This window comes from Lygodium microphyllum, chromosome 20 (assembly GCF_053477565.2).
Source record: "Lygodium microphyllum isolate KBCC chromosome 20, Lygodium_microphyllum_v1.1.10, whole genome shotgun sequence".
Taxonomy (NCBI): Eukaryota; Viridiplantae; Streptophyta; class Polypodiopsida; order Schizaeales; family Lygodiaceae; genus Lygodium; species Lygodium microphyllum.
In genome coordinates this window covers 126,462,313-126,485,259 of record NC_141154.1, presented here as the reverse complement: position 1 = coordinate 126,485,259, position 22,947 = coordinate 126,462,313, and the positions used below count along the sequence as shown (strand labels likewise).

Here is a 22,947-nt window from a genome sequence, read left to right as displayed (position 1 = left end):
ATTGTCTTCATTGTGTCTTAGTTATCCTAACAATGATTGTGTTCTGTTATCAATTTGTGCTTTGTCATACAATTGTATTTGTGTTTTTGTATTATGGTACTTCTTCACATGATATTAGAGCTAGATTCTCTCTGAAGAACCCTAGGCCTTTGATTTGAAAGCCCACAAAAGCAGAAACAATAGGAGGGAGAGATGACTTCGAACACTTCATCACCGCTTCACACTCCTGAGCCAAATCCATCGAGAAATGAGCAGGAGTGGGTCTCACAACTTGATTTGCAAGATGTGACATGGCCGGAGAGACATCAAACTACCATGGAGTCCATAGACCCTATGAGATCTCACGAGCCGAGTACGACCTCATCCTTATGCATCAAGCTCAACAATAACTTGAAGGTACATTTGAGTTTTCCTCTTTAGATTTGGTGTGCTGGTCTAATGATTTTGCAAGAAGGATGGAAGCTCCACAAGGGATTGGCCATCCTATTTTGGAAACAGACATGGAGTACAAATCTTTCATTTCTCTACCTCTCTCATCTACTCTAACACCATTCACTTCTCTACCTCTCTCATCTATGCCATTCACATCTCTACCCTCATTTACCCCCATGCCGGATACGTAGTTTTATACTTCTCAATCTTTTGATTCCACTTCCTCTTTTCTGCAAGATTTTGGTGATCCTCATGAAGAAGGGACCATTCAATCAAGATATTTGTTGATTAGTCCTTAAGAAAGATTTTTGTTTACGAACTCTAAGAAAGGTGAAGAGTACAAAAGGTTAATTCCTTGACCAGTAAGTTTTCTCTCTTCTTTTTCTTTAGTTTCTTCATCTCAAGGTCATTTTAAAGTAGGTGAATCATCTCATTATTCATTTCAATTCAATGCATTTAACGGAAAAAAAGAAACCTGAAACATTTCTCACCCATCCCTCCCTCTTCTTCCCCTGCACCTTCATTTATTTATCCATTAAGTGCATCTCACATGCCTTCACACACCACACCAGGGTTCTTCATACTTAGGTTCCATATGAGATTGTTTGCTCATGGAAGGCTAGGAATGCCTTCGCTATTGCCGAGCTAATGTAGGGATTATTGCCTAAGTTTTATTCTTAGCCTCAGCATTTTGACTAAGTGTCAAAGTGCTGGACACATTTGACTAATTGCTATGTGGCTGACAATAGGTAGTAGTAGTAAAGCTTGAGCATCTTTGGGTTGAGGTTATTAATGCTACAGTGTACATTCTCAACCAATGCTCACGATTGTGGCTATCCCTTAGAGGCTCCATATGAGGCATTCTTTGTCTCTCAGTATATAGTGTTCCCCTTTAGAGTCTTTGGATGTCGTGCATACACACACACATGCGCTTAATGATAAGATAGGAAAGCTCACTCCCCGAGCTGATCTCCTCATTTTTATAGAATACTCTTCTGAAGCAAACGCCTCTATCATTTGTTCGATCCTGGGATAGACAAGGTGATTGTTAGAAGAGATGTAGTTTTTTATGAGAGGGATATTATGTGGTTTTCTACATCGGACTCTGAGCCGATCTCTCAACATATTCCATTGGAGATAGTGTCTTCTAAGCCGGGTCTATTGCCCCCTTCCGACACTTTTGTAGATTATTCAGCCCCTAGGGCCCCTATGTGAGACTTGTTACCTCGCTAGTACTAGGAGACCATGCGAGCTAATTCCACTCTAAAGGGCCTTAGAAGATCTTCTCGGCTTGCACCTTAGGGTTCATTTGCATCGTTGTTTACAACTGATTACAAAGCGTATTTTAAACCAAATAGTTGGGAGGAGGAGACTCTTTAATGCTCTCAATGGTGAGAGGCCATGGAGAAGGAGCTGGAGAATATTGACTAAAATGAAACTTGGACCTTTGGTGGAAAGTTCGAGTCACAAGAAAGTCATCATATCAAAGTGGATATTTAGGACCAAGCTAAAGGTTGATGGGACATTAGAAAAGTATAAGGCTTACCTTGTTGTACAAGGGTTTCAACAAAAGCAAGGTGTTGACTATGAAGAGATCTTTGCTCCTATTGTGTGGTTAATATCTTTTCATATATTGGTTGCACTACTTTTACCTGCTCACCACGGTTGGCTGATTTATCAAATGGATGTCAAAAGTGGCTCTATGTGGAGTAGCCATTGGATTTTCTTCTGCTAACCAAAAAGATAAGGTTTTTTGCTTGTGGAAAGCTCTTTATGGGCCGCACTCTTGGATCCAGAGGATGGATAAGTTCCTTTGAACTTACGAATATCATTCTATCCCTTATGGCCCAAACTTATATGTCCATATCACTTCAAAGGGGGTGAGCTATATCTTGCTTTATGTAGAACACCTATTTATCACACCGGCTCAAATTTTGTTGCCATAGTGGAAATTAAGGCCAAGCTCTATGCTACATTTGAGATGACAAACCTCGGTTTGTTGTCTTATTTTTTGGGGATTGAGGTAGTTCGATCTGGGGGATGTATCTTTGTGTCACAACAGAAGTACGCTCTTTAGTGTTGGTGAAATAGTATTGCATGGATCAGACACGGCCTATGGCCACATTAGGCTTCCCTCCCACTCAATCTTAATCTGGTTTTTGCAAATTGAAAGTACTATAGCTTTGCTGCCCACACCCCATTTGTAGAGGACATCTCAGCCAAAGCTAACCCACACTGTTTACCACCATCTGGCACCTGCCATTCAACCTTTTGCTATTGTTTCGAAGCCATCTACTATTGTTCTAGGCTGGAACAGGCTGCATTCACTGATTTCTTTCCTCTTGTACTCTTGTACTGCTTGCTATCAGTGTCACCTAGCTGTCAATGACCTATAGATTGCTGCATTCTGCTGCTATCTACTCCAACTTGCCAGTGATTACGGTACATGGTTTTTGGAGCTATTGAGTAACCTCAAACTCCCACTCCTCTTCTTGATGATTGGGACTAGGATAACCATGAGAAAGCTATGCTTGCATGGGATTATAATGATGCCCGTGTCTATTTTTTTCTTCTCTAATGTATCTATAAAGAGGTTCTACTGGCGGCCACCTCCTCCAAAACGCCTTTAGCGGTATGGGAGAAGCTTTAGATGTTGTACGAGGCTCCCACGACCATGTGTGTAGTTACCCTCTATGGGCAGCTCCAGTAGATGAAGTTTGAGCCAAATGATACTATTTAGTCATTCTTACTTTGTGTTGCAAAGGTACACGATCAACTTCGGCACATGCAATCCATGCTTCCAGAGGCTCATCAGATGGGGACTGTATTCTATAAGCTCCCTCCAGAGTTTGATGGAGTAGCCAATGCTTTGCAAGCCCAAACATCATCGATGCAATGAGCTTTACATACATGTCCTTGATGCTACTTGAGCATGAGGCATCCTTGTTATAGGGGCGGCTTCCATCTCAGTATGGTGGGTATGGTGGCTCCAATGAGGCATTTGTAGCTTCAAACAGGGGTGACAAGAAGAAGAAGTTGAAGGTCCAGTACTATTAGTGTGGTAAGAAGAGACATTTGTGCAAGGATCGTAAGGAGTTAGCGGATTCGAGGAAGAAAAAAGAGAAAAAAAAGCAGGATATGGACTCCTTTATTGAGATATCCTTCTCCTCTAACTTTGATTCGGATCCTTCTATTGAAGGTGAAGGTGCGGAAGGGGTCCTCTCCTTTAGATCGAGGAAAGGGCTTGACAGCTCCACTTTTTGTTGCTTTCTAGTACAAGTAATGTGGTCATCCCTTATGACTCTCTAGTGCCAAAAAGGGAGTCTGAGAGAGTGGTGAGGTGGGGCAGATGAGCCTCATCTATACAAGTATATAAGTGAAAAGGATACAAAAAGGGACTTTCCTTCAGCATTTGACTAAAGTCTGGTAGGTTTTAAAATCCTAGAGCTAGGATTGACTCCCAGGTTCATGATGGCTTGTTACTAGGCAAAAAGCGGGATTGGCTCTTAGTCCGAGCTCACATGAGGAGACACTTAGGTGGTCGGCAGGGCTAGAGGTGGGGAATCCATGTTCACATATGCTTAAAGGCATTGGTGGCAAGATGGTCACATGTGCTATTGTGAGGCATTGTTGACACACACACAGAGCTACAATGATTCTTCTCTATTTTCAAGTTTTGGTATTGGCATTGACTTCAGGTTCTCTCCGAGGCACCTTGGTGGTGGCTTGATCACCCACTACTTGGGTACCCATGGTCCTATTCTGGTGATCTTTGTTGTATGGACTATGATGTGTCATTATCATTGTATTGTATTAAATCACCCATAATGTGAGAGAGGATGTTAGCAATTTATTCAGCTTATGAGTGAGTTTGCCCATGCGTAATTGTGGGTTGGGCGTTGTAGACTATTTTAGGTATTTTCTTTTGTAATCATGCTGGTGATTTGGGCCATTTGTTGATCGACTGCATTATTATGTGGGTCAACGTGTTTATTTCTTGGCATTATTTTATGCCTATATATTCTACTCTCTCCTCAGTTTGCATCATCATCCACTTGCAGATTCCTAGTGCAAGTCTTGTTGGAGAGAGGAAGTCAGTGCCAATGCCCACACAACCAATGACTAACTGTTGTATGTGACCGTCTCATATTTGGTATACGGATTCCATTTTCCAAGCATATCTCCAAGTTCTCTCTTTGTAGTTTCTTTTGTTTTCTTCTATTTTCTCTTTCCTCTTATGTTGTGCAGTCTATTACAACGGTCTTCTATGCTTCCATCGCTGCACCGAGCATGGGGCCACACAAATCCATGTGGACAAGCTCAAGAGGAGTAATGGCTTGATGAGATGCCTTATGTAGGAAAAACTTTCTATGTGCTTGCCATTTTTGCTACTTGTCTTGTATACAACAAGATGAGGTGCTCGAAAGCATTCCCCAAAAATCTTGTAACCCCTTAGCTAGATGCACACAAGTGGCTTGTCGGAAGTCTTGATAGTGCAAGTGGTCTTATTAGGCATGCCATAAAAGGTCCAATTTGGAGGATGATCTTGTTGCAAGGTGTGATCTTACACGACCTGATCTAGAGAGGCTCACCAGTGGTCTCATCCTCAACTCGCACATTACAACTAGTGAAGAAAATTTGGATGTCTAACTATGCAATAGCATAGATATAGAGGAGGTTGATCTAAATCTAGAGCACAAAGGACCTCAAAAATACACATATGGCATTATTTGGTCTCACAATAGAGGTGGTGTCGACATCATGACGTGGCACTACAGGCTTGCCAATAATGGTTAGTGAATTGCCTTTGTCTTGGGCATTTTGTAACCTCTCTCTCTCAGGGAACATATGACTAGTTTTTTCACTATCCACCAACTAGGGTTTTGACTTAAATGATGCCAAAGCTACCCCCCCTTTGAATCAAGAAGAGGAATAAATACAGACTTTGTAGCTAGTTTCATATAGATAGAGTCCATCATAGCTGTGTTGGATGCCTTGGAATTCTTAGAGGGATGCAAGTTGGGATGCTTCTACTAGCATTGATTCTCTATATGAGTACCCTTTTTGCAATGAGGACACCTCTTGAAAGTTCCTTCCTTCTCTTTCTTTCCCTTACTATCTTTTTCTTTCTTAATCTTTCCTTTCATTCTCCCTTCTCCACTGGAACTTGCACTGAAGACACTAATGACAGTTGTGAGACTCCTGTGAAGTCACTCCTCTCCAGTTCTAGTTCAAGCCTTGTATATCCAATTCTTGTCTTGTCTTGTATTTAGTCTAGTCTTGTATATTTGTATCTTGAATCTAGCCTTGTTATAAACATCATTGTATCAATCTTATATCAAGAAATACATTGTTATACTCCATCTTCTTGTGATAAAGAATTCGGGTATTCTACTTCCTATTCTTCTTAAAGTTATTATTTTTTTTAAAGTTCTTCTCTTGTAAGCTGTGAGGTGACAATCCTTGTCCTTACCAAGTTCTTGTTGCCTTTATAACAATTTGACCTCTTTGTACTTTGATCATGCCTAGTCATAATGGTTATGGTGATTGAAAGTTTCATTACCACCTTGCAAAATAGTCAAGAACAAATCCAAGAATTCTGTGAGAATAACACACGATTAGAAGTGGAGAAACCCTAGGCTTTGGGGTTAGCCATCTGGGACCTTCAAAATCAACTTCAAGAACACGGGAGACAAGTGTACATTAAGAAAGCTCTTCAACATCTTTCAACTGATCTCTAAGCTATAGGAAAGAGCCAAAGGTTAGCCTACTTAAAAAGTTTAATGGGACTTGATCAAAGAATAAAGGATGTGTACAACAAGAGTCGTTGTTTATCTCCGCATGCAACCCAAGTGTTATCCTGATGATGCTTCTCAAGTGGCACTTATTAGCACAATTCTTTGAGGAACAACTCTCTCTTGGTTTGCACCCTTGGTTAAGAAGGAATCTCCATTACTTCATAATTTTGAAGCCTTTGTTTGAGGGTTCTCTATAACTACCTTTGGAGATATTAATAGAGCTAGAGTTACTGAATCCAAATTGAGAAATCTATATCAAGGATCTTGGCTAGTAGTGGATTATGTATATGAATTCCAATAGTTCACTTGCAATTTGACTTGGCATGATGATTATTTTATTAGCCAATTTTGTTGGGGACCAAATGATGATATGAAGGATCTCATGTTGATCATACCAAAGGTTCACACATTAAGTGACTTCATTCTCAAGCGATAGAATGTGACAATCAATGATCTGAGAGATGCCAAGAAAAGTGTAATGGGGCTTCATTGAGTCTAGAGGTCATGACAACAATAGCAAGAAACCAAGATTGAGCCTATGTAGAGATGATTTGGTTTGATTCAAGTCATTGTTAGCTCAAGAAAGAACGATGACACTCTCATGGATTGTGTTTGTATCACGGAGAACCTAGCATATTGTTCAACATTGTCCTAACAAGAAGCTACAAGTACGAAGCTCTATAGAGTCCTCATCTTTGAGAAACATGGATGCCCAACAACATTAGGGGCTATGTAATTGGATGAAAATCAAGAATTCTTTGAACACCCCTCGTTAGTTGATTCCACTTCAAGTTTTATATTATTAGCAAGAGTCTATGCACTATATCGACAACTAGATGTTAAAATCTAGTCTAGTTTCTATAGAAGCTATAGATGGTTGTCTCCTTGCTTTACGAGATGTCAAGTATGAAGCTCATCCTATAAAAGTAACATCAAGAAAATTTATAACAAAGATAGCATTCAATGTTATATGTATTAGAAGTAGTGGTAGACATATCACAGGTTATTCTCATGTTTCAAACGCATATTCTACTTGACTCCCTGTTTGTTGATGCTCAATTGGTCTGTATTTTTTCCATGACATGTTCTACTGGTGTTAGCATGATTTTTGTTTGCCTGTTTTGATTGATGTGTTGCTTGGCAATTGCTACTATATATTTGACTCTTATATTAGTGTAGGCTACAGCTTAGGTTGATTCACTATTAGCTGTACGAAGGGACAATTGGCTAGAATTGCTTGCACATGCCATATGTGCACCTTTTTGTGCTACGTTGGCATATGATTCTTGGCTTTTCGCCTATTGCTCTTCATTAGAGACGTATCCCTCTTGGCTCATGATGTAGTCCATTTGTGTTGTGATCACATGGCTGAAAAGGTATCTATTCATGTAGAGTGGTTTGTTGAGCTTGCATTGATTTAGTATATGTGGAGTTCCATTTGAGATGGTTCATATGAGTATTCTTTGTCGGTTTCATTTTGCATGATGCTTGTAGACTATTACATTCCCTTTGCTAATCTCTCCCAACCAAGGTGACGTGCAAAAAAAATTTCATTCTCATTTCACTTCATTGTAATTGCATCGGTGACCTTGTGATTGAGAGATTCAATATTCTAATATATCTTATGGAGGTATGGTTGAGTATTCTTGCGCTTTCGAATGCTTTTCAGAGAAGGTGTTGGACTATTCCAATCTTAGGAGTCTTTGTTTCCAGCATGATGCGGCATAACTACATCATCTTGGTCATTTGGGACCTATCAATGGCTCGATTGAATAGTTCTTCTTAGTTCTAGTGATATTGCATGCCCTCACATGCTCCTAGCCAGAAGGGGCAGATGCAAGGGTGGGGAGAGGACATGTTGACGCTCTTTCGTTCCTGGTGGATTTGATGTGTATCATTGAGTTCATGTTCTGGTGATCCAAACCTTGGAGAGGTGTGTCCAATGCCAAGTTCATGGTGAGACATGATTATGGCATTTGAACTTCTTCTTCATGGTGCTTTCTTATTAAGATGTATCTAGCAGAGTGCTTGTTGTTGGAGTATCTATGGTATATCTTGGATGTCCTTGTTCTTTGCAAATTCACTTGTGCTCTAAGGGATGGTTTTAGAAGTGGTCATATCACAAGTTCACAAGTGCAAATGTTCTAATTTATGGGCAATATCTTTATTGTTTATTTGATTATTTACCAATCTATTTTGTGATAGGGTAACTCCTTTATTTTTGTCTACAAAAGGATGCATAGCCATGATTAGTCCATTCATGTACTTGCAGATTCTTGGTGTGAAAAGAGGGAGCTCGGGGAGTGTGTGAGCTAGTGCTCAATAATTATACTATTGATTCGCATAGTGGATTTCTTTTTCTGCTTACATTTTGTGCATTGTCTCTTTCATCTATCTTGTGTCTCATTATTCTATTGCTTGTTTTTCATTCTAATAGTATGTTGCCAATTTCCAAAGCAATCTAGTCATCATTAGTCTTCCTTGGCTCAAGATGCATGATGCCAATATTGATTGGAGAACTCAAAAATTTGAGCCAAGAAAGGCATAATTTATTGAGAAAGATTATGTAAGGCCAACTTACATTGGGATCAAAGTATTCATGAGAGTAGCCAAGAAAAACCCTAGTTTTCTAATATATGCATTGCCAGCCAAGCATTGGTCAACAAAAGTATGTAAGCTCTCCCACTCTAGTATTGTGATTATCAAGACAGGTTCGAAAAAAAAAGCCAATATGCTTATCGAACATTGGCCTTACGATTGTGCCATTAAGCTACAAGGAGGAGCTTACTTTTTGCCCCAATTTATAAGCTATCTTAAGATGAATTGACAAAGATACACAAATATATTGATGAGAATCTAGCCAAGCATTTTATACGTCACTTAAATTTTTTAGAGATTTGGTCACCTCCAGAATGAGCATAGGCATTAACAGGGCAATTTAGGACAGATTATACAATCGTACCATGTTTAGGAGTAGGTTGGAGCAATTGCCAACAGTTTGGGTAGGGCTGAACAATCGTGGGCAGATTTGAAGAGCAAGTTTCATACAACACCAAGGCTGTGTTTTCACTGTTTGAGGGCAAGCGGGAGGATTATGCATTGACCCAAGGCTAAAGCGAGTGGAGACACATGGGGAAAGGAAGTGAGTTTCTGTTTTTGTACAAGATTTGCTATCAAAGAAGGAGAAAAGGCTCCATTTTCAGCCATTTAGAGTAGATTTTGATTTTTAATCGTCTCCACTGGTTATTGCATGTTCGGGAGGAGTAGAGGAAGCCCTAGCAGGCTGCTTTTTAGAGTCAAATTGTTTTGTGCAGGTTCTTCAAGTGACCATGTCTTTAAAAATTGATGTGGAGTTCTAGGCTATTATGGATCGTAAGGTCCTAGTGTTAGCAGCTCTTCTATAGGATCAAAAGCTAGATGGGGAGAACTACCGCATTTTGTGGGTGTTGATGCTTGCTATCTTGGGGTCTTATGATTGGTGGAGATTGTGATTGAGGCCATTGACGATCCGTTGGTCCAAAATCTTTCCAAACACCCTCAAAGAAAGTGGAGCTGGTGAAGGTACATGCTCACTGGGACAAGCTGAATGCTCGCATTTGCTCATTCTTATTTCTCTCATGCACACCAGCCATGGTTGGCTACATCAAGCATTTGATCAATGCTCGAGAGACATGACTGGAATTAGATTAGCTCTGTAAGAGATGACTATAACGAAGAGGGTTTCCTTGGAGGTGCAAATGTGGACTTTGAACCCAAGCAAGTCTACTTCCATGTGTGAGCATGTGAACAAGCTTCGACAGCTACTACAAATGTAGGTTCAGAATGCAGACAAGGCTATCACCTTCGAGGACATAGTGACTACTCTATTGTCCCAGTTGCTTCCTAGATATAGGAATTTCTTTCGAGTTCTTGATGGAAATACTAGACAAGTGCTTTATTAGGGGCATAAGGAGAATGGTGACTACAAGACATGGAGTTCTTCAGCCCTTACTTTTCTTCTTCTCACTTCCTAGTCTTAGTCTGAACTATGGTATGCTTGGTTCAACTACTCCAACTACGAGTATCTTAGGAAGGTAGCTCGTGACCATCTTTTGCGTGGATTGCCATATGTTGGGGTGGCTATGGCATGCTCAATTCAACTACTCCAACTACGAGTATGTTAGGAAGGTAGCTCGTGACCAGCTTGTGCGTGGATTGCCATATGTTGGGGTGAGCCATTTGCCATGTGTATCTTGTATCCGAGGTAAACAACATAGAGATGTGATTCCCAACAAGGCTTCAAGATGGACAAAGGAGCCCTTGGAGTTTGTTTCTACATATCTATATAGATTGATGTGGATGGAGTCCTTAAAGGGGAGTCTATACTTTATGTTAATTGTGGATGATCATAGCAAGATGACATGGGCATGTTTTTTGGCATTGAAATCAAAAGCTTTCTTACACTTTAAGGATTGGATCATCTTCGAGGAGAATTGTTTAGGACAAAATCTTAACACGATGAGATTCGACAAGGATGGAGAGTTTGTTTCTAATGAATTCGCTTACTTTTGTGTGGGTTGAGGGATTCATTAGGGGTATATTAACATCAACACTCCTTAGGAGAATGGCATATTGAATCTAAAGAAGAATAGTGTAATCGAGATGGCTTGAACTATGGTGGAGCATTGGCAAACACCTCAATATCTATGGGCTGAAGCAAGGACCACCACAATTCAAATCCTAAATTGGTCACCCACATATACTATTCTTGGTATGACTTCTTTTGACGCATATTTTGGTCTAAAATGGATGGTTTCTATTTTAGGGTCTTTGGGTGTGATGCCTATGTTCACATCCTGAAGAAGCAAAGGGATAATTTTAAGCCGACTTCCAAAAGATAGGTGTTCATTGGCTATAGCTTTTAATCATAGGAATACAAGGTTTATGATCCCATTTTATGAGATGTCTATATGAGCGAAGATGTGTGGTTTGTTAAGTTTCCAGTTGCAAAGAGGGGTGAGGAGCACCCTACTCTTGGAGATCTAGGTGATAGTAGGACACTTGAACCAGTGCCAATGGAATCTATGCCTCTTGAGGTTCCATCTATAGATGAGGAGATTGCTTCTCCACCAAATTCCTAGTCGGTGGATATTCCAAAGACTTTGGTAGAGACAGAGTGAGGAGGGGAGTATTGGCCTCCTCTTCCTTAGGCTTGTGAGACACTTTGTGATGCAAGTATTGAGGGTTTCCCAAGGAGTATCAATCGTTGCAGGATAGCCCATGGCAAACTCTTTTAGAGTAAAACCCTAAAACGGGGAGGGAGCAGTTCGAGAGAGTTCGGTGGAAACCCTAAAATGGGGAGCGGTTCGAGAAAGTTTAGTGGAAACCCTAATTTTTGGGGCGCCCTTCCACATCTATAAATAGACAGGCTGCGCCCATTCAGCCATCATCCTTGTTTTGTAGGTTACACCATCCCACACACCCTCTGCTCTGCTGTTGGCACCCAATTTCCAGCCTGCAGCCCGCCTCCATCTGCTGTCTAGCCATCATCGACTGCAGCCACATCATCTTCAGCCTGTCCATTGCTGTAGGCGACAGCTCTCAGCTGCTGGCGGCTGCCCCAAACTGTCCCAGACTGCTGTTCAGCTTGCTGTCCATCATCTCCAGGGTCAGCGAGCTGTGTTTTCAGCATTGCAGGCCTTGACACTCTCAGACACCGTTTCAGCCTGCTGTTTACAGCAGACTGTGCACAGTTTCCAGTCCCCGATCGGTGGTACACTGCTGCGTTTACTAGTTTCCAGCCTCCCGATTGCTGCGTTTTGGTGACCAGCATGCTGCCATTCACTATTTAGCACTCCCACACTCCGATTGGTGGTCACAGACTTGGGATCCGTCGTTGGTGGATGTCACACGCCGACATTGCTCTGTCCTTGAGCACACTGTACACTCTTACATTCATTTACAGCATTCATTCACTTCAGAGTTGTGTTCTCTCTCTCCCTTCTTTTGTTTGTGTTTGAGTTTTGAGTTTTGCGTTTAGGGTTTGAGTTTTGGAGTTTTGCGTTTAGGGTTTGAGTTTTTCCCTCTGTGTCTGTGTCTGTGTCTTTGTGTTTCTGTCATGGTCGTACACTCTATGTGTCCTCAGTGCAAACCCTAGCAATCTTCTTAACAGCCTCTTGGGTTTTCTTCCTCAAATGGTAAGGTATATAGGTTAAAGAAGGCTCTCTATGGCCTCAAATAGGCTCCTTGTGCTTGGAATGAGAAGATAGCTCATTCCTTTGAGACAGGTTAGGGTATCAAAGATCCACATCTGATCAAAATTTATATATCCACACATCAGCTAGAGGGCCTGCAATGTTTGTGCTTTAGATAGATGATCTTATCTTGACATGCAACCATGCCAAGATGGTCAAGTAGATAAAGGAAGCACTCCATGAGAAGTTTGAGATGATGGATATAGGGCTTCTTTGTTTCTTCCATGCGAAGATGGTCAAGCAAATTAAGGAAGCACTCCATGGGTGAGAAGTTTGAGATGATGGAGATAGGGCTTCTTCATTTCTTCCTAGGTCATGAGATATGGTAGACTAAGATAGGGATCTCTCTCCGAGCAACAATATATCTAGGAGCTCTTGACCACCTTTGAGACGCAAGAGCGTTGGACCATTTCTACTTCCATGGATCTGAATTGGAAGGCTACGACTCATGAAGATTCACCATTGGTGGATGCTTCCCACTATAAACAATTGATTAGGTCATTGATTTGGCTTCTGAATACTTTGTGCTTTCCAATTGGTTTGCTTGTAGGTTCTATAAGTGAATCTAAAAAGGTTCATTGGAAGGTTGCCTTACGGATATTGCGGTTCTTGAGAGGGACCCCCAATCTAGGTTTGTTTTATCTAGCATGTGTTGGTGGTTTGGCTTTGGTGTTATAAGGATAGACAGATTTGGACCGGTCTGGAGATGTTGGTCATAGGAGATCAACTACAAGCTATTGCTTGCTTCCAGGTACATGTGTGATTTCTTGGGGCAATAAGATGTAGCCTACAGTTGCCCTTTTATCTACAAAAGCTTAGTACCAAGCAACTTATATTACTACTAGTGAGACTATTTGGCTTCAGAGGTTGTTGGAGGAGCTTAGTTGTGAATAGATAAGAGCTAGTACACTTCTGTGCGACAATGAGAGCTGCATAGCCTTGGCATGGAATCATATATTCCATGCTCGGATGAAGCACATAGAGATCGAGTATTACTACATTCATGATGAGAAGATCTTGGAGAGGACCATTGATGTGGAGTATTGCAAGGTAAAGGATAATTTGGCACTTCATCATGCCCTTCTTCATTAGCATTCTAGATCCCTTAGCCTTATGTTGCATCCAGGATCCAAGAGGGGTGTTAGATGGATGGGCATCAGCTTTTACAAGGCAGTTTAGGGTAGATTATGTAGTTGTACCATGTTTAGAAGCAAATCGAGCAGCAGTTTGAGCAGGGGCCAGCAATTTGGGCATGTTTTAAATTTAGCAGCAGTTGGCCAGTTTTGATTGGCTGACCTGATCGTATTATTCTATTATATCTTGCCTATTCGTTTCATTTTTTTGTAGGTTGAGAGAGAGCTCCGGCTAGTTATATGCTCACAGCTGGTTATACATATATGTCTTTAGTATTCAGCATTCATAACCTATAATCTTTAGTGTTCTACTCTCTCTGGTCATACACTTACGCATCTGCTGCACTCTAACAAAAGTCATGGGTAGGAGCTCCAATATTATTTGTCAAGAAGGATGGCTCTCTGCCTATGTGTCGACAGACTCAACAAGATAACCATCAAGAATGGTTATCCACGTTCTTTGATCCCAATACTCTTGGAGCGACTTGGAAGAGTAAAGCTATTTACAAAACTTGAACTTTGTGGATCTTATAACCTTGTTAGGATATGGGAAGTTGATCAATGAAAGACATCTTTGTGCACAAGGTATGGCCACTTTGAGTATGTTGTCATGGCATTTGGTCTCACAAATGCTCTAGTAGTCTTCTAGTATCTAATGGATGACATATTTCACAAGTACCTAGATGATTTTGTAATATTTTTTGAGAATCAAAAGGAGTGAGAGCATCATGTGCAGATAGTTCTTGATAAGCTACAAGAAAAGGGATTGTGTGCTAAATTAGAAAGTGTTCTATCTACCAATAAGAGATAGAATGTCTTGGATATATTAATTCTCATAATAGAATTTCTATGGATGGAAAGAATGTATCCTTGAATAGGAAACACCAAGATCAATTTGAGATGTGCAATGCTTATTGGGATTTGCAAGTTTTTATCGAATCTTCATTAAACAATATTCCAAGATCATTGTGTCCCTCACACATTAATTGGAAATGATATATTTATGCAGAACTTTGATGTAGAGAAGTCTTTTCACACACTTAAGTAAGCCTTTACTACAGCCCCCATATTGATATATGCAGATCCATCTAAGCCTTTCTTCCCGGAAAAGGATGTATTAGATTTTTCTCTTAGTGATGTTCTTTCCCAAACTGGTGATGATGGTCGAGTACATCCAATGGCCCTTCATTCTAGAAAATTCTCAGCATGCTGAAATAGACTATAAAATTCATGATAAGAAACTTTTGGCTATTGACACCAAACCTTCTCCATCTTGTTGATGTGCAATGGACTTGGATGGTGAAATTTGGTAAGCCGCATCTCCAAAGTGAGATGATGAGAGAAAGTGGGAACCTCATAGAGATTCATGGTTTAGTCCACACTTGTGATGCAAAAGGAGGATCCTTCACATGGACCAACACACTATCGATTCAATTAAGAAGAACGTCAAAGTGCTAAAATTGACCCTATCCCATAATTCAACCTGATCATGTGATTTGCAAATTTCGGGTGTAGGTATGGGGAGGGTGAATATGGCTAGAGAAGAACGTCGGTATCTCATAGGTGCCAAGAATGTGATGGACCTTAAACTTCCACGAGGAAAGGTTAGAGCCATCCAACTTCTGACCCGTGGTGGAAGCGGAGGCAAGCGAGGTTAGACCTCATGACTGTCTAAGTAGGCCGAGAAGAAGAGATGGAAGAAGAAGATGCATCAAAGATATCCATGCTGAGAGAAATTCAAAGTTATATATACCTTCAAGGTTGCGCAAAAAACGAGGCGTCGGAGAGATGGAAGATGGTTGACCACCAAACGCAAATCCTCCAGGTTGCAAGGGGGATGCCCTCCAGCAAGTCAGCCTACAGCTTCTGTCCATACAGGAGCCGCAGCAACCAGCATTCCTCCAGATGAAAATGCAGCATCCGGCAGCCTGTCCAGGGAGAAATGCAGGTATCTAACCATCGTCAGAGGTCCACCAAGCAGTCTGGTAGGAAAACGCAAATCTCCCATCCTCTGGGGATGACCACAGGCAGTTGAGCAGCAAAACACAGGCCTGGTCAGACCTGTGCAGCAGTGAACAACTTGAACAGGTGGTGCCCAAGGGTCAAAGGTAGTATAAGACTGAAAAATGCAAGGCTGGAGAAGATAGTGATGCTGAAGACAGGTAGGCCTGTGAAAGAACGTGTTACTTTTGACATACGTACTGGTTTAGTGATGCAAAACAGGGCAATTGAAGAGCAGCGACGACAAGTTCTCTTCGTCTTCCTTCGAGTTATATATAGATGAAGAAGACGCAGAGTGGGAGGCCAATGTGTGCTTTTGAGAGATGTGGATCTCTTTGGGTTTTCTGTTCAAGGTTCAAATCAACCAATGGTAGAAGACTAAAGGTGCTCCTCTCGATGTGCCCCTGCCCTGGTTGGAACTTTAAAACACATTGGATCCTAGCTTTAGCAAATAAAAGAAAGAGATGAAAGAAGCATCTGTGGCCAGCTAAAGAAGGAGTTGTTCTCCTTTGCTGCAATTTGTAGTTGGTTGGAGTAAGTGTTGAAGAATAGCTGAGCATATCTCAGCCCAATTGCTCATTACATTGGTCTTTAGGAACGACTTCCACCAAAGAGTGACCAACATTGGTAAGAGTTTGAATCTCTCCATGTGCCATACTAAGGAAAGGCCACTATCCACCTCCTTCACTCATGTGTAAACAAGCTGCCTTTGCTGCTTACAATTGAATTTTGGGATGGTAAACTGCTTCACTGTCACCACTTCTTACTTCTCAGGGAGGGAAAAGAGCTCTCCTAGAAGGTGTATCACTAAGTACCTTAGTCACATAGATGCCGAGTTGCATTCATTATGGAATGCAGAAGCTGGTAAACAATTATTTGGTAATGTGTCTCAAGACAAAGGAGTTAACCACAGAGAAGTCATTTGGCCTTGTAGAAAATTGAGTTCTTGGCAAACACCACCAGCTCCATGCGTGACACCCCACCTCCACATGTGTTGTGTGACTTGCAACATGAGCTCTTCATATGAGGACTCTAGGGTGAAGAGAACCTTGCACTGCTTTTTTAAAGAAGTTATGAAAAAAATTGGAATCTTTTGAATTCCGATTACATGCATGTGTATAAAGGGTAAAGGCTATCAGCAGTGAATTCACACTGCACTTCCGACTACATGCAATCCTGCACTCTCGTGTGCTCTGAATCCTCAGAGAAGGCCTTGCTGCCCGATCCAGGGAAGACTCCCACCCATGACCAGCCACAAACACCCATGTTTGCACAGCCTTGATCCATGAAGTCACCGTTCAGATCTGCATTCTCGCTGATGACTGACTTCATTAGCTGATAACAGGCTTTGTCAACATGCAAAAGAGTGCAAAAGCTTTTGCTTTTGCAAGAGACAATACTACTGCTCTTGAAAATTCAATTGTGGAGGGTTTAGACAGCCTAAAGCTCTGTAGGAAGTAGGATAAACTTCTCAAGCAATTACCAAGTCAACCAAATCACTAAAAGCTGCATTTTGACCACTAAAACGACTGTTTAGGACCATTTTAATTATCCAAAACTTTTGGCCAAATTTGTGCACATGGTCTAGGAACATTCTTGACTACGTGTTCACTCATTCCCCTGAAATTTTTCGTTTTGTTGAGGAAGATGGTGCACTACATTCATAGTTCTACAGACCACAATCTCCTAAAAAGCTAGTAGTAGACCCCAATGACCATCTTTAATATGCCTGAAAGAAGGTATTATGCAAACCATTCTCTATGGGGGCACTTGCATCACACACAGGCTGCAAGGTCCTTCCAAATCTCCTTCTCTTATATCCACCACACCATTCCCCAATCATCTTCAAAGCCGCAGGGTGTGTGGCATGGATCCCAAAAGAGATGCATAATAATGTGGCATAGTTACAGGGAATGGCCATTTTTGGGTTCCCCGGCCCCTGTTCCCCCGTCCTTATTCCCTGCCCCTATTTCCCATACCCACGCCTACTGCATATCACTATATTTTCAGGGGGAATGGCAATTCAAGGTCATCCCTTGTCCCTGTGCCCCATCCCATTTCCCATTGTATGTGACTGTGCAATGTGGCCACGTGTCTAATCTCTTGAGGTGTCTTTTGCTACCACCAATTTCATTGTGATTTTGTTTCATACTATCAGAGCATCAGGTGGTCTGAGTAGAACATAATGACATCTAGGATTTGGCTTCTCATAGGAAAGAGGACTAGGGGTGATGCGAACAGCCATGGTAGCAGAGCATATGGCAATTCAAGTGCTCCATTGCAATCCTGTGAATTAGTCCACCTACTTTACTAAAAAACACTTTTAAGGAACCAGCATCAAGTCAACATGCTATCTTTTCTGCTGGTTGGAATGTTGGACTGGTCCACAATCTAGCGAGTGACAATCAGGTCTCTCACAATGAGGCATCTAATATGTCTTTTCCTGTAAACATTGTTTCGATCAATCTCCTTATGACTGATCATGTGAATCTTGAATTAATAAATCCTGTAGATTATGAACAACAGAGGTATAGTGGCTTACATTATATACACATACGTTGTTCTGGTAACTCCACTACATGTCAATACACAGGTTTGTACTTGCATGGAGGGGAACTCCACTGTACAACATAACCATACATAAGCTTGTAGACACTAAGTTCAATTATGAAAATTCTCACCACATTCTCCTGCTCAACAAAAACTTAAGATTACCATGGCATCCATCCTCTTTATCACCAGTAACTTAAAAAGATGGAGGAATTCACTTACCTTACGCAGTGTGAACAACTGAGAAACGAGCTGTGAGCGTGCAGATGTTTCCTCCTTCAGGCTGGCCTCGAGGAAGGCTCGTGAAGCCTCCACAGAGCTGAGTTTGCTTTGTAAAGCAGCAAGCTCTTTTTGGACCTCAATGAGGCGTCCTTGCCCTTCCTGTTCTTCTGATTCATACATCTTAAGTTTTGCCTTCAGCTGTTTCACTTCCTCATTGAATAGGTTCTGCAGCACAGGACACTCATTCAGTATATCTCTTTATGCATTGCAATTCCCCACAAAAGGAGGTCAGCATTCTTACTTGCAATGACTGTAGCTCTTGACGAAGCATGTTCTTCTCAGTGCATCCAATATCAGTTGAAGGAGGAAGATTGTGCTTGACTTGTGGTTGCGAACCTTGCACCACTTCTCGTGCTGCTTGTAACTGTGCTTTAAGTTCATCGTTCTCTTGTTTGAGCTGTACATTGGAAGCTACTAGTGACAAGCATGTACTTGAGATGCAGAGATGAAATGTCAATCAAGTTTTGCATCAAGTCTTTCCTCAGCAGACAATTTTCATTTCCCTAAATTTGCAATCATGCAGGATAAAAAAGTCTCTCAAAGTCACCTTGCCACGAATTAGGACCAATGTGTCGTTCTTTGCATCCACTATCACCCGTAGCAATGTAAGACCATTTTCCAGCCTTGTTAACTGGGAAAGGTTTATCAAAAGGAAGGTTAGGCAGCACTTTCATACAAGTACATCTTGCTGTATTCTTTAGTTTGCAATTGTCACACCTGATCCAATAAGGCTTTTCCCTCAGCGACATCCGAAGCTCCTTTCAGTGGAGCTTTGTTGATTTCAAACCCTGAAGGTTTGAAGGTTGGCAAGACATGTCGCTGGAAGGCATCCACAGAGTCAGCAATGGTGGTTACAATGCCAACACTGTTGGTGAATGCCTCCTCCATTGATTGCAGCCTCTGTTTCAAGGCACTCTCCTGGGCTACAGAAGTTTGCTTTAATTCCTCTAATGCTCGCATGCACTGCTCCTTGTGGCTTTTCGATTGTTCTCTCTCACTCAGTGCCTGTAGCAACTGCCCTGATGTGCTCTGCAGCATGTTCTTCAACTGTTCTACCTCGGCTTTCAATTGAGAAGTGCCTGAATGGACCATGGAGGAAACGTCTGCATCTCGATGTTGCCTTAATCTTTGAAGCTCGATTCTCTGTATGAGATGAAGTACTTTGTTTAATATCTTAGATTGTTGCAATCTATCATATAATGATACTTGGGAGCATCTAATTGAATATGATGCTCAGTTTCTCTGCACTCACAAATGCAGGTCTCTGATTCTGCAAAAGCACAAGAGGGAGCAGAGAACTAAATAAACCTGGCTTTTCTCACGGGCAATCAAGTCATTGAGTTGGCACCGCAAGAGGTCGTTCTCATTTTTCAGTGACCGATTCAAGACGCTCTCAACTTCAGTAATGCCCTTCTGCCGCCTCTGTTGAAATGAATGACAAGGCTATGGCTAAGGGTAGGATGTGTATCTGACATGAAAAGGGTTTGGTTATACATGATAAGATAATTCATTAAGGTGTCTGGCCTACCTCTGGCGAGCTTCCTGCATTTTCCATTGCATGAACCTTGCTTCGTGTTGGGTCTGTGGCAACAGACATTGACAATCAATCAATCAAATTGATCTCTCCAGGATCAGACATTGAGTATCAATCAAATTGATTTCTCCGGATCCTCGCAAGTCGCACCGAGAGCATGTGCAGTATGCAGGGTGATCTTCTTGAGGAAAAATGAATCGATGTGACAGAGCCAAAAAAAAACAGGGCACTCTATAAATGCAGACAGAAATTAGACGGAAGAGAGAGAGAGAGAGAGAGAGAGAGAGAGAGAGAGAGAGAGAGAGATTTTCGTACTCAGAGAAGTCGAAAGTGCAGATGTGGATGTCGAGGAGTGGCTGTGTAAGGCGGCGGCGGCAGACATCGCCGTGGCCATAAACAGGGGTGAATCAGAGGGGCATTTCGACAGTTTGATACATTGAGAGAGAGAGAGAGAGAGAGCGCACGCAGCTGCCCGCCCCCCGTCCCCGGATGGATGGATGTCGAGAGAGAGAGAGAGAGAGAGAGAGAGAGAGTGGAGTGGAGGAGTGTGTACTTTGTATAACGGTCACGCATTCCCAATGCCCGGACTTTTTTAACGGAATCCTGTCATTTCCTTATTGAAAAACCACGCTATTTGCTCCTCTAGTGTTAGAATATCAATTCTTCCTTTAGTACAATGGTGCAAGGGTATATTGTAGTATTGAAAAACCACGCTATTTACTCATTTACCTATAAGGATATGTTTATTGATTGCCATGGGCTCATGCTCTTGAACTAGTTGATTTTAGGAGGGATGCTTAGCCTTTGGGTCGTGTTGGGTTGGTGAAGTTGCTCCCTCATTAGCCTCTTGAAGGATTGTTTGAATCCTTTAAGAAGGCTTGCCTTGCTTGGGTTGGTGTGGCTACCCTTCTGTGGATGGTGTAGAAATTACACAGCACAATGGACAGAATCTAAGCACGGAGTAGAGAACACACATCAATTATGAGAAGAATAGAAACTACTGTAATCTTAATGAATTGATATAAAGATGGCATTGTCTATCCGTGTGTTTTCACCGTGAAGCTTAGATGGATAGGTGAAGAGCTTAAGGGTAGTTGAAAGAACTTTGACTAGATGAAGGATAGATTGACGATGGCTTTGGAGGGGTCTTTCTTCTTTTATAGCACAGGAAGTAGTCTAGTAGGCATGTCTAATATTATAAACCTTTCCTAGCTAGCCAAGGAATATTCCCTTTAGCGTCATGGGCCGGGGCCATTGCCTCCAGATCCCCATCAGGGGGGCCACTAGCCCCCCCAAGACCCCCTAGCCAAAGGTTGCTTTCGTGGTCCTCGAACCCCAAAATAGGGGTTGCTGATAACTCCCACACCCTATAACTCAATGCATTGTGCCTTGAATTTCTACCAATATAACTACTCTATCTAACCCAAAGGCTACATCCACAAAAGTCGCATTTTTGCCATCCAGTCACATAGACCTCATCTGATATATAAGTTAGGACCCAATCAATGTTTGTGCTTACACATAGCTTCTCCTCATAATGGGGGTCTTATAACTTAGAGCACCATGGATCATTGGTGGTACCTTACGAGGGTAGGGCATTGAGAATATCTAACACCCCCCTCCCTCTCAATGTCCACTTATAAGTGGACTACATCCTTAGCTTAATGCCAAGTCTCTGAAGATGAATTTGAAGGAGATACTTCGTAAGAGCTTTGGTGAAGATTTCTGCTCTATTCTCCTCGGTTGGATAGTAAACTAGCTCTATTATCCCATCCTCGATCAAGTCAAGTACATAGTGATATTAGATCTCAGCGTGTTTGGTGCATGCATGAAAAACTGGATTTTTTGCAATGGCAATGCAATTTTAATTGTCACATCTTAGCATTGTTGCACCTTCATCGTGTACTTGCATAAGCCATAGAATCCTCCTTAACCATATGCTTCACATGCATCAAAACAAGTTGCATTGTACTCCGCTTTGATAGAAGACAATGCCATAATTGGTTGCTTTTACCGATCCAAGAGAATATTCTTAAACCTAAAGAGAAATAATATCCATAAGCTAATTTCTTGGAATCACTGTCACTTGCCTAATTTGAGTCACAGTTTTCTATAAGAGCAATTTTGGAACTGTATGTGATACCCTAGTTAAGTAAACTCTTTAAGTATCGGAGCACGTGCATCCTAGCTTTTTGATGACTTTCTCGTGGTTTGTTTGAGAATCTACTAAAAAAAACAACAACAAAACTAATATCTGGCTTGGTATTACATAAGTAGATGAGGTTACCAACAAACCTCCTATATCTCTCAATGTCTGCTAGTGTTGATGTATTCTCAATGGATAACTTCACATTGACCTCCATAGATGTAGCTATCTCCTTATACTCAATCATGCTAAATGCTTTTAAGATTTGCCATGCATACTTCTTTTGAGAGATAAAGAATTTGCCATTCTCTTGCTAGACTTCAATCCCCAAAAAATAATGCTTGCAACAAGCCCAAGTCTAACAATTCAAACTCAAAGCTCAAAGCCTTTTGAGTCTGATGGATCATATCTTCATAGTTACCTATAATAAGAAGGTTGTCCATATATAGAACTATCAATACATACTTTTCACTATCCTTGTAAACATAGAAGTTAACATTTGAGGCATATCTTTTGAAATTCAAGCCTAAAAAGAATTTATTTATCCACTAGTATCATGCTCTAGGGGCTTGTTTTAGCCTATACAATGCCTTCTTTAGCTTACAAACTTTGTTCTTAGAATGGGGCCCCTCAAACCCTGGTTGCTGAGCCATGTACACCTCCTCCTTAAGGTCTTCATTCAAGAATGATGATTTAACATCTATTTGGTAAACCAACTACTTCTTATGAGTGGTTACTACAAGTACTGTGCAAATAGCAGTCATTCTAGTTGTTGGAGCAAAGGATTTTTAAAAATCAAATTCTTCAACCTATGAAAATCCTTGTGCAACTAATATGG

At 41.4% G+C, this 22,947-nt stretch overlaps 1 protein-coding gene across 1 annotated transcript in view; it reads right to left on the bottom strand.

The window, feature by feature from the left end:
* The window catches only part of LOC148019361 (uncharacterized), a 39,174-nt gene extending 18,689 nt beyond the window's left edge, over window positions 1-20,485 (bottom strand). Inside the window, exons 1-7 of the mRNA XM_087701368.1 lie at window positions 20,279-20,485; window positions 19,958-20,010; window positions 19,738-19,851; window positions 19,147-19,572; window positions 18,977-19,060; window positions 18,671-18,826; window positions 18,370-18,594 (exon numbers count right to left, since the gene is read on the bottom strand). Coding sequence (XP_087557494.1) covers window positions 18,370-18,594; window positions 18,671-18,826; window positions 18,977-19,060; window positions 19,147-19,572; window positions 19,738-19,851; window positions 19,958-20,010; window positions 20,279-20,357 — 1,137 coding nt within the window. The 5' untranslated portion in view covers window positions 20,358-20,485. The remainder of the gene's footprint in view (window positions 1-18,369; window positions 18,595-18,670; window positions 18,827-18,976; window positions 19,061-19,146; window positions 19,573-19,737; window positions 19,852-19,957; window positions 20,011-20,278) is intronic.
* Window positions 20,486-22,947: the final 2,462 nt, after the last annotated feature.